Genomic DNA, 15,654 nt, shown 5'->3' with positions numbered 1-15,654 from the left:
ATGCAGACACAAATCGACTTATATTTCGATGGCGTTATGTTCATAAATACGATCTTTCTATTTCGACTACCACTCACCGCTACAGCCATCTATTGCAAAACAGCGGAAGCAAAGTTGTACATCATCAGTGAGAAGGCGTTCAGTGTTCCCTGCCTTATACACTTCCATCTCCGTAATTGGTAGCATTGCCCTAAAACAGTTGGATTTACATCCCAAGCTGTTTCGATGTTCGAGGGTTGCGCAGCCCACAACTCCATCTGTCGAGCAAGCAGAGAATCTTTTTACAATAATGTGAACGAACGCAATTGTTTACATATGTCATGTCATGTCATCCCTCTTCAAAAAGTTGTAATATAGTCTATATAGAAATCAGATCAATCTCTGAAAGGATTTCCAGATCTCTAATAAATTACATGATCCCAAAGTATGAACCAGAAATACCATGAAAAACAATCGAAAGAAGCCAGATATGGAACTTCAAAATCCGTAAAACTGCAAAGTAAATCGTGTAATAATAGACGATTGATTTTTTTCCTAATCTCAGCACCCAATCTGCATCCCTCCAAATGAACAGAGAACACAAAACTTCAGTCTGCAGTAGATTAAATTCGAAATGCCCCCCTTGCCATATGGTAAATGTGGAGAGCTGAATTTGGAGGCCCATTTATAACGTTTATTGCTGCGCATGGTAGGAGAAGCATTTACAGGAGCATTCTCAAACATGTTTTATCGGAGTGTAAAAGACACTTTGAAGTCTTTTGTTCTCTGAACGATAACCGAAAATTAATAGTTAAAGTTTATTTCTTGTTCCTTGTAGACTACTTTCTCAGAGCTCTCCATTGTCTGACTCGTTCAACAATTGTGTTTCATTCGAATTCAGACCTAAACGTTTGAATGTGCAGTCAAATTTAACTGCTGCATTCGAATTGGTATATCTGTTTGGCTGTTCTCAACTTATCTTCGACTACAGATAATCTGGCTTCAATTAAAGTGGTGTTATAATTGCTAAACTTCAACAAACTTGACTTTGATGAGCTGTTATTCAGAGACATTGAATGACGCATCCTCAGAGTACGAATTTTATTGTAAGTTCATGAGGATATACCTTTCGCTGTGAAAGCATTCGATTTTGTATTATTTTGTTCTAAATAACCGATATTGACAGAATAATATTCGAGTCGGATAAGCCAAAGCACTACTGCAACTGATAATTTCATTACAATTTAAAAACTTATAATTCAATATTTAGGAGAATTCAGTTGAACTCTAAAATCTGTATATTAGATGTAAACCTTTGCTTCCGCCGTTTTGCAATTGATGACTGTAAGTGGTAGTCGAGATAAATAGATCGTAGATTTCATACTATAAGGTTAGGCATTTGTTAACATAACGCCATCAAAATATAAGTCCATTTGTGTCTGCAACATAAAGTTATCCTCGATTAAACATGTCAACTTACGAGCCAAATTCTCGTCATTTGTGGGAAATTTAATTTTTCAATATGAAGAAATCTGCGGCTGAGGCTCATCGAATGCTCTCAAATACCTATGGTGAGGCCGCTATTAGTGAAAGAACTTGCCGAGAGTGGTTTCAACGATTCAAGAACAATGATTTCGAAGATCAGCATGATGGTGGAAGAGTTTGAGGCATTACTTGATCGAGACTCGTGGGAAACGCAACAAGAATTGAAAGATTAGTGAAGCATCAATTCATTTCAAAACGGTAGGGAAATGATTCAGAAACAACGAAAATGGGGTGTGTGCGAGTTGAAAAGAAGATATGTTGAACGGCGTTTGTTTATTTGTGAACAGACAGAAGGAATTTCTGCATCATATTATCACGAGAAATGGGTTCATTACGATATTTCGAATCGCAAAAAATCATGGGATATCCCGGCCATGCTTCCACGTCGACGGCCAAACCGAATATTCAAGGTTCCAAGGTCATGCTCAGTATTTGGTGGGACTAGCTCGGCGTAGTGTATTATAAGTTGTTGAAACCGACATAAACAATCACAGGTTATCGTTATCGAACACAATTAATGCGTTTGAGCTGATCATTGAAAGACAAACGGCCGCAATACATCGAGAGATATGACAAAGTGATTTTACAGCATGGACAATGGTCGACCCCATGTTGCGAAAGTTTTCTAGACATACTTGGAAACGTTGAAATGGTACGTCCTTCCCCACCCGCCTTATTTTCCAAACGTTGCTTCCTCGGACTATCATTTGTGTCGATCAATGGTACACGGCCAGGCTGACCAACGCTTCTGGTCTTATGAAGAAGTGAGCAACTAGATCGCTTCGTGGATCGCTTCAAAAGATGACCAGTGACCAGTTCCTTCATACGCTGCCCGAAAGATAGGAGAAAGTATAGTGGCCAGCGACGAATTTTAGGTTGATACGTCTTAACATATCCCATTTTCCAAATTAGAAATCTCAATTCCATTTCTTCTGCCCCCTAGATTAACTAATATGATGATGATACTAAATTGGTTATTTTTCAACATGAAAATGATTTTTTCAACGTGAAATGTGTAGGATTTCACGTATACCTACTTATGCGTTTCGTCCCTGGCACACACACCGGACTCATCAGTGTGGCTTTGGTATAATTGTGTGTGCCGTGTCACAGACGCTTGGGGAATTTATTATTATCGGGAGCCGCCGGAATCGAACCCGGCACCTTGTCGCATCTCGGGGTGTGAGTCTACCTTTTAACGTCTAGGCTACCGAGTGCTGTGTTTATTGTTGCTATGTGGGCTTTACGAGAAGCCGCCACAAATGTTTCGAAATTGAGGGAATTTGATGTTGTAAATCCGGTCGAAACGTTTTTCAGAAATTGTAAGAAATATCTATCTAAAATTTCTTATTGTTGCAAAACAAGGAAAATAACTCAACCAAACATCAAATGAATCATTGAATAGCTGGTGAACATTCGCAATTATTTATTATTTTTGATTCTCCTACTACCTCTACTAGAATATTGATCAACTGTAAATATTCAGGGGTATATGTACTTCACTCCATCATAGCAAATTTAAAAAATTCCAAGGAATAAAATGAAACGGTCAATTCTGAAATAAGAAATCATATATAACATTGCATTCGAGCAGATATCAAATTTTCTTCAAATAATGTTCAATACGAGTATGTAATAATGCATTCCTTTTCAGAAATTCCAATGCCGTCTGCTCCACCAAAGGCAACAGAAATGAAAAGTTTCTCCAACAAAGAATGTGAGTACTACAAAACCTTTCTCCATTTTCATGAAATGAAATCATAGGATACCTGCATATAAGTCTTTACACTCTCGAATGTAATATGTACTAGATTAACCTTTATAATCAGTTATCAGGGTATGCAGGATCGCCACCAGGACCGGCATATCGGACATTTTGCCGGGGCGCAAAAATTTTTTTTGTGAAACAAAAAATTTGCGAATAAGGCAAAGCAGGATGGCGAAATTTTATTCTGCCGGGGCGCCAAAATGTTTGGCTACAACTTTTTCTTATGAATGTTTTAATTATTCAAGTTAAGTCCGTTTGAGCACATAAGAATATACTCCATTATGGATTTCATTCCAGGAACTACTCTCCGACTGATTTCATGAAGCACGATAGAAATTGTGCAGCCATTACTCCTTGATATTAATCAATAATAAAAAAAAAACATAATAGTGGAATATTAAATTTTTTCCATCTGAAATTTAATTTATAATACTATATGAAACTTCCTATCGTATTAATGAAGCTAGTGAACACGTACTTAGTGTACAGCTTGTTTTACGTTATTTTGTGACATGACTTTCGAGCAAAATTAAAAAGTAAACCATCAATATGATCAATTCAAATATGTTTTCAACCATATATAACATGAATAATTTTTCGAATGTTGATTTTGAATTCCCTCAAGGTTATAATGAATGAAATTGTTTGAAATGAATGGATATTTCATCATATTTACATATTCGATTTGATCATCGATTGAGTATTCAGACAATATTGAAAAATTTTTGGTTCCTGAAAACCGGAAGTTCAAATGAAAAACAATTATCTTCACACCATTTATTTTTGAATATACGTCGAATAAAGAATTTTGTTAGGAAAAACAAGTTTCTGAATTTGATGTCATATTTGGAAAGCCCGTGAAAAAATACTATTCTTGATTATTCACTTTTTAATTCTCCTCAATATTTCAAGAGAAAATCGGAAAAAAAAATCATAAATGTCTCAATACCATTGAATTTTGGAAACAAGTGGCTTTTCCATAATAACTTTCCATGCAAATTTTTGATAGTTTTTGTGATTACATATTTGAAATGAGATTGAATTTTGAACTTGGATCAATGGATCAATAAATATCTAACTTTTCAAGTATTGGAAGGATAACCTAAATGTGTTTCAATTTCAATTATGTCAGTTTGATGTCATTTCTATCTTGTATATATTATTCAAACACTACCCAATGCGTCTTGAATATCTCTCACATTCCACATAGTATGTCTAGAAATTATTCACAGAAAAAATCATTTTAACCTTTTCAAGAATTTCCACAATTTGCATTTCGACTTGATTGAATTCGAAATTGTATTGAAGTAATTCCTGCAAGTTCAAGAATATTATTCATGAACATTGAAACCGTTAATATCACAGGAAATAGTGAAAAGGAAAACATACGTACTTAGTTCCAAATAAAAACCTGGGAAAAACTTCGAGATAATAGGAAAATTCAAAGTAAAGCAATATGAAGAGAGAGCAATATTTTCCTGACGTAATATAGAAAGTACAAAGGGTGAATATACGTTCGGGTGACTCTCATCTTTTTGGAGGACTATATATAAAATATTCATTGTATTTTTTCGAAGAACAAAATTTTTATTTCGAATGTCAAAACAAAATTCAAATCCGAAATTGACTTCAGATTGGGGAATAGTCGATACTGAAGTTCAACTGTCGAGAGGGGTATTCCCAGGCCTCTATGCTGCAGAAACGTGTTTTTTGTGATTTGTAGCAGTGTATGTAACGAAAACTCGTTAACACCATGTGAAAAACATAATAATATGCAGATTGGATCTCGGATCGGCCAAAAACCACTACCAGATTGAATATGATGATGTGAACATATTTGCTTTTGTGGAGATTTTCCTTTATTTGCTGGTTGATTTTGATGAATTCATCACGTCAGGTAAATAACATTTTTGCATTCAGTCATTACTTCCAGTCCGATGGCGATAGATGTGTTATGATGGCGATCAGTAGTCATTTTCTAAAAAATTTTTGAGCGGAAAATTCATGCTCTTTTGAATATCTCCTAAATTATTCAAACATAAGTATGTTTGACTAAGGATATTTTAAGAATTCATGAGGTGATTCATTCATTACAAGCATTGAGGTCTGATTTTTCACCATGTTCATTTGTTTCGTCTATTCTATGAGATAGAGGTTTTTTTAATTAATACTTCATTTAGAAGTACCCCATAAAATTCTGCTGGCTCCACCCAAAATTCGATATACTTAGGCTAAAAGAGTACCAGAACTATAGTTTCGCTTGACTTTGGCCCCCTCAAAAAAAAAATCAGGCCTCATCTTGGCCAACCCTTTTTTTGAAAGCTGGCGTCGCCACTGCTCGCAGATGAGACTTGATAACTACGAATTTCACACATGTCATTGATTTGATAAATTCTCAATTATTAAAATTCAAACTAAAAATGGATATAAGCAATTTTCTCGATACAGAAAATTACACTCAATACACGAAAACGTATTGTTCTGGCGAAAGAAAGGAACATTCACAAATTTACTGATGAAATTCACAAAATACACCTACATATTCAATTTAATCAATTCCAAATTCTATCGATTAACTTGGTTTGTTAAAAGCAGAGTAATTCATGTGTTACTTTTCAGGAGTTCGTATATTCTTCTTCTCTTGGAAGATCTCAAAATTTGTCGAGTATAAACCAATTAATTACTCATTATTTTTCATATTGTTAATGCAATGCTGTTATTCATTCAAATAGGGAATACCTCGAAAATTTCCATATAATCTTTCAATTATAACTATTTCAGAATATTATGTTAAGTTTCCTATATAATATGAGACCAAATTATAAAAAAATACATTTCTCTCACGTTCATGCGATATCTAGAAATATTCATGTGGTAGAATTCAACCTCCAAGTAGCTTTTAGTACCATATTTTGTTTGTGAAATCTCTTTACTTGATGAATAACTATGATGGACATTGAAGTTTAACATCATTACAATTGTTTTGACGTCCTTTCGTTGATTCAAAACCCGAAATTGCTCTAGATTAATGATTATCTTTTATTACATTTAGTATCCCACGTGTATGCGTGAAATCATTTCCAACTATTCCCTGCAAATTATATTCACAAAATTCAAAACACAATGATCCCAGCAGAATATTTTTGATACGAGTTGGAAATACATCAAAAGAATAACTTCCGAATATAAAACAAAAGCATTATTTAGTAAATACGAATGTTTCCATATTTTATACAAAAGAAATTTTTATCTAATCATTAACATTGTATTTTATAATCTCTTCAATTACCATTCCAAAGGTCACACACACAATAAAGGTTGGAACAAATATATTTCATTTGAATTTGGAGATGAATCCGACAGAAAATCTATTTTTTCATTCAATTGCCAAAACTTTGATATATATTCCAGATTGAACATTTTGATCATCTTTTATAGCTACTTGAGTTTTAGCAGTTTCATTGTATAGTGTCACATCAATAAAAAAATGATGAAATGAGAAGAAACCTTGTAAAAAACACTTCACACTTCTATTTATTAAACTTATTGTATGAAAGAACCGAAAATATTAAATTTTTTAAATAAAAACATAAATTAAAACACTATAAATCATAACAAAATAAAAAAAAAATTAAGTTCCTTAATATTGAGAAACCTCCAGGCTTTGTTTGATTTCATAATTTTCCATCCAGGATCTAAGACACATAAGGCATCTAATAGATTTGTCACCTAACCTATTGCGGGTTTTTGTAACTGTAACAGCAGCTCTGGAAAATTGTCGTTCAACAAGAGCTGAAGATGCTGACTTTGATAAAAAATCCTTTGCCATTTTGGCCAAACTACCAAAATCTACCAAAAGATTTCACAGAAATGTGGGAAAACTACTAATAAAGTCACACTGGCAAAACTTTAGTCTTTCGAATCTCGAGGAATCCCCTTACGAAGCCGGCACGATATTGCAGAAATATATGCCTTGCGACGCGTGCATATCAATCACAAGTAATATCAAGTGGCTTGTTATTAAGTCAAGCTCAAGTATGTAATTTTTCACCAGCTTGATTTTCAAGTCAAGTAGTTGGTTAAGATGTCAAGTTACTTGGCTTCATAAATCCCTAATCATTTCGAACAAAAACAAGAATTCCTAAACCATTATACTGAATATCTCGAATAAATAAGTGTAAAACGCTGGGTAATGGTAATATAAGACCAGATCTTATTCAATTCAATTCGTCCCACGCTATCCTGAATGCAACCAACGGAAATTTCATGAGAGATTGCAATTTTCCCCTGAGAACACCAAACGATATTATTAAAAATAATAAACCAAAAAATCCTTCCACCATCCATGGCTTTCTTCGGAACAAATAAGAACTTATTGATTGAATAGAATATTGAATTGGGTAGAAAAATAAGTTCATATCCCCCATTGATCCTCCTATTTCGAGAATCCAATCCATTGATACTACTTGGAAATGTTATCCAACAATTCTGAAGACATAAATCCAACAGGGAATAATGCGGAACAATTCTTCTATAAACTCCTACAAACACTTGTATTTTGACATCCTAACAGTTCTCTCAAAACCTGCATATAGAGTTGCACAAGTTTGACTTGAATGTTTGAGATTGACTTGGAATTAAGTCAAACTCAAGTCAATCTTTCTGACTAATGATTCAAGGCAAATCAAACTGGACAATGGTTACAGGTTTAAAAATACAAACTGATTGTCAAACTAGTTCGAAAGCGTTTGAAAAAAAAATTATTTAGTAGATATACCTTGAATGGGTGAAATATTTATGTTAATTAAATATAGTAAGTGGTACAGCAATTACATAAATTGATTTAACACAAAAAAAAAAAATTTCAAACTTGTCACCTCAAAATTCTTCGTGATAAGTAAAGTTCTTACTTCACTACTCATTACAAATAAAGTGAATGCGGTGAACAAGAAATCTGGCCCCCTGCTAATAAAAATTACAAGTACATTAAAACAAACTGCATATTTTTAAATTAAGGACTAAAGAAGCTGCCGTCCAAAAACTTTTGTGATAATTTTGGATACAATGTTTTATGTTGTTACTACCACAAATACTACTAGCTCCTGAAGGTGTTACTTCCTGCGAAAATTCTTCTTCTTACAATTTTTTGTGGCCCTTCATCAAATGCCGTCAAAGAACTATTTCCACCATTAGCATTTTATACCGTTGTTCTTTATTTTTACATAATTTGCAGTTTCCAATTTTCATGGATTATTTTTTCTTTTTGATTAATTTTGCCTCGTCTATAGATTTTTACTCATAGTTTTAGGAGGGGGAGGGAATTTTCAAAGTCAGACATTTTGACTTCAGACACAACGCACAACACACACATTTAAAAAAAAAACGAAACAAGCCAAGCGCATCTTTCTAAATATGAACTATAACTAATTTGTGGACTTGCGTACAGGTTCAGACACGTTGCGCAAAATGATATTCAAACTTCAAACTGTTTGAAGACGTTGGATTTCAAGCCAAACCTCAAGATACAGACATCAAGTCAAGTCAAACTTTTTTACATAATAAGTTTGATTTTCATGTCAAGTTTGTAAGTAAAATCAAACTAGTTTGACTTAAATGCATCTCTACATGCATATGGTAGGGTGTTGTCATTATCTATATTGAAGAAGATAAAATTCCCTGTCAAAACGAAATTCGTAGAAAATTTTATTTTTTTTTTCAATATTCGTTCTTATCCATCGCACAAAGGTTAAAAAATATAGTGTCACTCAACCCTTCATATTTCTATATATTTAGACTCAAATCTGTTTTCCTGTATTTTGACACGAAATAATGATTTATCTCTTTTAAAATGTTTTATTTTTTTTTTCATTTTTACGACTAATTTAATAATATATCGGTGCTAGTTTCATTCCCCATATCATCAATTCTTTTGCGAAAAATGAAAAATTACCAACTTTTTTTTTCATTCTCAAATTAGAAATATTGACTTTCTACCTTGTAGATTATTATTTGAGGAAATCACGTGAAAACACCATAAAAATTGATGATTTGTAAGAAGAAACATTCATCATTTCGTTTCAAACTGAGCAGTCACGTGGTGACGTTCCCTCTTAAGGCTTGCCACTAACAATAAAAACACTAATGGTGCTTTCTGTAGGCCAAGTGGAGCTAAATCATTGACATGGTACATACTGTCTATTTCCAAATGAAAATATTGTGTGTACTATCTACAATACCTCGATATTCAATCGTCTCCGAAGTGCTCTTTAGTTATCCTCTCAATTAAAAGGTGTACTTTCAGAAATTATTGACTGCTTTGTACGTGAAACTTGTAAACGCATGCCTCACCACAAGTAAGAATGATGTAGATGATCGAAAGCGATCTATTTTATTGGTAACCTGGCGGTTTAAATGATAGATTACTCTCTTCTGATGTTGATCTTGGTGAAATCGGTTAAAACATACTATCGGCAATTCAGTTCGTGTGTCGATGCAAAAGCTTTTTTTTGTTATATAGATGCTTACTGTCAGCTATTGCTGAATTCCTTGCTATTGCAAGGAATTGAATTCGATCTTTGGGAAGCTACGCATGAAAATGCATAGCATTTCTGATGACTTATCCCAGTTTATGCGTTGGTTCGATGTTATGGTTTTCAAGAAGTTTTCCGATTTTGTCAGCCAGCGAAGAATTGAAAAGCAAGTGAGCTTTCTCCTTAGCAATAACATCTAGAGCCATCTCCTCTCTTGTTTGATTTCTGGGATGGCTCAAGAATTGAAAAAGGCATTTGAATAAGTTATCTGAAACTATTAGGTGTACAATTTGGCTTCCGCCGTTTTGCAATAGATGGCTGTTGCGATAAGTGGTAGTTGAAATGCATATATTGTAGCCGTCATACAATAAGCTTAGGTATTTGTGAACATAACGTCGTCACAGAAATTTTAGTTGATTTGTGTCTGCATCATAAAGTTATTCTCGATTATACAGGTCAGCTTACGAGCCAAATTCGCGTCATTTACGGAAGGTTTCAATTTTCTGCTATAATATGAGTTAATGATTTATCAGTTATTCGTAAAACCCCACATTTTTGTTATGAATGATGTTTAGAGTTCTTGCACAGAAACTTATCACCAAAATTTCCTTCCATCGCGTGTAAAGATGCTGAATTCCAGAAAATCCGTACACACCCCCAAAATTCGCGGATTGCGGTATTTGTTCAGAGTTCCACATCAAAGAAATCATCATAAGGTTGCCGACAAATGGCGCGGTGTGCAAAGTTAGCATTTTCAACACCCAGACCTCGAAATACCACCACGATGTCGGTGAAAATTCCGGTCGAATCATCTCACTTCACTACTTAAAAGAGTGAAACGATAGACGTTTTAAAGTTCCATTTGGAGCACGAGAATTTCGTACAATGCCTGAAATGCAAAACTTATGCGGGAGATCTACTTTTATCTAATTCATACCGTGTACATGAAGCACTCCAGACAGCTACGCGAATGAAAATTTATACCGTGCAAGTCCGCCAACATTTCATGTGTGGAAGACTCAAACCTTGGTTATATTATGTGTTATTTTGCTCGTGGATTTATGTGGCAATTTTTTAAATGCGCTCTCCTTCTATATGCGAACTCTACGTTCATCCATAACCGCAAGGTGTGTATGTAAACGAAAAAGTCTAGAGATCTTTTGGTTTATTATTTCCGATTATGGAGCTTAGAGATCGTTAGAGGAATATGAAGTTTTCTTTAGAATACCTGCGAAAAGTTTGCGAGAATACTGAATTCGATATCATTGAAGACAATACAATAGGTTTGAATGAATAATATTTCGTTTACATTTCAGATATGGTTGTATCAATAAGAATTATAATTATGCAATTAGTAGTCTGTTTATATCTTAGAATGTTACCACCTTCACTGGAATGTTCATTATGCACGGTAGGGCAACTGAGACACCTTAAGGTTTAATGAGGTATAACTTCCTCAAAAATGCGAATAAAACAATGTTTGTTGATTGAGACACAACTTTAGATACTTATTCAATACACAAAACATTCCAAATTAACAAAATAATAATTCTTAGGTGAGTATTCCTGACTTGAAAAAAAAAATAAAATGTCTCACTTGCCCCATATCGTGGGGCATAGAAAATTCTCATCATCTTCATCAAGTTTTGTACTCTATCTGACCATAATTTATAGGTGTTCTCTTTAAAAATCTATGACTACCACTTACCCGCACAGACATCTATTGCAAAACGGCGGATGCAAAGTTTACACCTTATATGTTTGTCACGAACTGAACAATTGAATCATCACTCTGTTGAGTGTGCGACATTTCATTTCCAACACATTTTTGAATCTGGATTAAAATAAATTCAGAACATTCAGTTGTTAAGGGTCTTTCGTTTTTGTATCTTGTTTCTAATTTCATATTGGCCTCGGATATTGAATTTGAATGAATAAATGAATATCATACTTATCAGACTGCGCCTAATGTTTTCAATCTACATTGCATTGATTACAATGCTGTTTTCTCCTGGTTCCTGGGGCTTTGCTCAAGTAGCCAGGTCGTCCACCCCTGACTCTAAGGTGCAAGAATTATTTATTGCTCGTATGAAACTGGAAGAAACGCATCTTCCCCAAGTTGATTTCCCTAAAAGTTCAGATGGGTTGGGGAAAGTTCCACATTTCGCATTTTCACTGCTTAATAACTCAGAAATTTTATTGAGGGCGACATAGTCGTGGTTCATAAGTGCGATTCATATACATTTTGAAATTTACGGAAACGGTGTCTAAGGAAGCGTATCATTTTGAATAACTGTATATTGTCCTACACAACATGTTCTTTAAAGTTAGTGCTATTACCCCGGAGAATAGGAAACACACTCTGAACTCCGTTTTAGCTGGCAGGAAGGTGAGCCACAAAAAGTATGCTTTCATTGTACTTGCGAATATCACCGCTGAGAATAAGTTTCTCACTGTCTTAACCTTAACTTTGCCCATTACAGCATCACGTTATTGTAATGCTGAAGTTGCTTCTTTCAACGTAAGGCTGTACATCATTACATATTTCGTTAACTATGATGGCGTATACCCAGAAATATTAATTTGCGTAAATTGCCTCTTTTTTTCGGAACATTACCACCCTCAGAAAATATAACTGCCCAATTTAAATTATTTGTGAGGGGTCCAAAGGAACGAAATGGTCGAATTTTTCGAGAGGCTCGATGTTGATAATAAAAAAAACTTCAAGCAATATATTAACATCAAAATTCTTGTATAAATGGCTGAAGTACGTGGAGTTTTATTTGAAAAAACAATTTCGATATTCTCGTATATACGGGATGTCTCGGAAGTGATTTTACTAACCCTTATCAGAGGTAGATAGGGCTAAGTTATTACGGATATACTATAAAAATTAATTTCTGTCTTTCCTCAGAATATTACAGGGTGGGTTTTCATATTCATGGAAATACTGAAACTAGTGATTCATGGATACTTGATTTGGCTTGACTTGAAATCAAGTCAAGTAGTTCTTTTTCAATGTAAAGTCAAGTATTTATTGAACAAGTACTTGAAGAATCAAGTACATTCTATCAAGCTACTTAATTTTCAGCAGCCTTATTGTGTAGTGTGCACATCAATGAAAAAAAAGATGATATGGAAAGAACCTTTCAGAAAACACTTTTATTTATGAAAAATGGAATAAAAGAACCATAAATATCAACTATTTTATTAGAAACACAAATGAATGACTATAAAACATAACAAATAAACAAAACAAAATTGTCTTTCAATATGAGGTGAAGATGCTGACGTTGATGAAAAATATTTGGCCAAGTTTGGATAAACGATTTCGTACCTCTTTCATCATTTGAAAGTATCTTCAGAGCTGTCAGCTCGGGTTCAACAGGATTTTGTTTATTTCAACAAGCCAAGCCATTTCACTTATTCGGTTTACAGGAGATTTCTTGAATGAACTAGGGAGATCGATGTCAAACTCACTGTATTTATATTTTGAAGATATAAGATTTAAGGTACAGCTTGATATAAAGTCAAGCAACAAATAACTCAAATCAAGTCAAGGTCAAGTATGTAATTTGACACGAGTTTGACTTTCAACTCAAGTAGTTGGTTAAAATATAAAGCTACTTGAATTGATGAATCTCTGACTGAAACCATCATCAGAAACTCAGGTATTAAGAGAGTTGGGTAAACTTATCCCTTTGAAACTGTATGTATACTGCTAGACTCCGTATGGAAAACAAGAAATAATTATTTGAATTATTCGAAAAACTATTAATTTTGATGATGATAATAATAAGAATATTTCTTTATTCAGTAAAAATTAGTAGTTTTAACTTCAAAATAATAAAATGAAGGAACATTTCTCAAAAATAGTGCTCCTCAAGACTTGATATTGATAATTTTTTAAGGTAATATATTTGTTGCAGTTCTTCAGTTTTGATTTCTGGTATCATACGGATGCACCCCAGCAGCATACCTGATTTTCTCAGATAAATGATCTGGTAACATTTTATATTCAATTTTGTATATGAGATCTCACGTTTTGAAATAGGTTCTTCGTCCGACATTCATCAAATTTAGTGCCTTTAACATTGATTTGATTGGTGTTCTTCTACATATTTAAAAACCATTCTAATGCCTCTATTCAGGACTATTTGTAGTCTGCTGATGACATTCGATTTCAAATTGAATGAGAGAGACGTACAATAATCTAAATGCTGTAGAACAATTGACCAAGACTGGACTACTCATTAGATTATAGAACAGAATAAAAAAGTTCAGGGCATTCATGTTATCAATTCCGTCAAAATTTGGACCATTCTCCTAGCCTAGAATTTCCATGATTTATCGACCGATCGAGCACTATTGACTCACCCTGTATTTTATATACAGAACACTAAAATATTTTAGGTTATCAAAGTAGAGTTATATTTTAAGCGACAAATAAAACGTCCATTTTGAGGGATTAATTTAATCTGGTAGAAGTGAATTTAGTGTGTTGAGGAGCAGAGCTGAAAGATGCATAGAATCGTTGCTGTAAAAAATAAAAGATTTGATTTAGTTGCCGATAAAAAATATCGATATGAAATAATTCATCCGATTCAAATGTTCTGCGAACAAATCTGGATATCATGAGAAGTTCCATCCCTGTATACAATGGATTGCCATTCACAGCTGTTAAAACTGTTTTACGACGACATCAGCATGACAGAAATAGGGTGGATTTTCGCTAGGGAACTTTTTCTCAATGGTTCGAACTTTTCGGAGTTTTTAATACTTTCGTGCTTTTAGTCGACTAAGCACTGAATGGGTTCGATTGAATTTTTGAGACTAATCAATGAATAATGAATATCTAAGAGCTATTACCATTTTTAGTGCCCTCTCTACCTGCTGAAAAATCTTAGGGAGCGACTTTAATGAAAATTTAAGGGGAACGCTATTTCTCCCCCTTATCTCACCTCAGGTATTGCAATAAAAGGTTTGCGATGAATATCTATCTGTCAGCTCAGTTCAGCATGTATCAAGGTTTTTGTTAGATATCTCTATTATTTTGCAGCAAATTTTGCCACATTCTCGTCAGTATTTTTCAATATATTCTGAATTGGCCTAGTCGTTTTTCACTTGATGGTTCGTTTACAACTACGGTTGGCATCTTTGAAGGTTTGTAGGACATAGATTAAGACAAGGCAGTTCGGAAAATTTGCTATTGAAAGTTTTGCTTGTGTCATCAAAGTCGTATAGGACATTTGTTCTTTCATATATAATAGGCTAATTGAGAAATGTTTCAAATCTTCTCAATTATTTAGTGATGTTTATTGGAAATATAAAACTGGATATTTTCAATTCATTCGAATATTTCCGCTAAAACGTAATTTTAACTTTTTTAGTGACGTTACTTGAATATATGAATATATGAAAGCCTCAATTTTCAACTCAACTGTTTTTGTGTGAATAATGAGCTTATATTTTCTGAGGGTATTTCATTATAACGATCACTTCTATTCACAATTTTGCTATAGTGATCTAAAGAATAGAAAGCAATGCCCTATAAGTTGTTGATGATCTTTCTACAGGAAAAATTAATCTGTTCAGAGTTCCCAAATAGCCAGCAAACCTTATTATAGAAAATATCTAGATTTTCAGCTAAATACTCAACTTCAAGGAACGAAAATGACAAATGACATAAGTGTTTACATTGAATTGACGTCATCGTTCTGTCAATCCAGTTCGTTTCTCATCACGTGATAATGTATATCATTTTATTGGAGTTCAAACCCAACTCTCTCTAATACAACCTTTGGGATCTTTTGTCAAGTATTAAATATTAAC

At 33.7% G+C, this 15,654-nt stretch overlaps 1 protein-coding gene across 2 annotated transcripts in view; it reads left to right on the top strand.

The window, feature by feature from the left end:
* The window catches only part of LOC123686013 (lachesin), a 295,523-nt gene that overhangs the window by 268,785 nt on the left and 11,084 nt on the right, over positions 1-15,654 (top strand). For both annotated transcript variants that reach the window (XM_045625925.1, XM_045625924.1), the window contains exon 7: positions 3,179-3,241. In XM_045625925.1, the coding sequence (XP_045481881.1) occupies positions 3,179-3,241 (63 nt within the window). The remainder of the gene's footprint in view (positions 1-3,178; positions 3,242-15,654) is intronic.

Source organism: Harmonia axyridis, chromosome X, assembly GCF_914767665.1.
Source record: "Harmonia axyridis chromosome X, icHarAxyr1.1, whole genome shotgun sequence".
NCBI lineage: Eukaryota > Metazoa > Arthropoda > Insecta > Coleoptera > Coccinellidae > Harmonia > Harmonia axyridis.
This window is presented reverse-complemented; position numbering and strand designations above follow the sequence as displayed.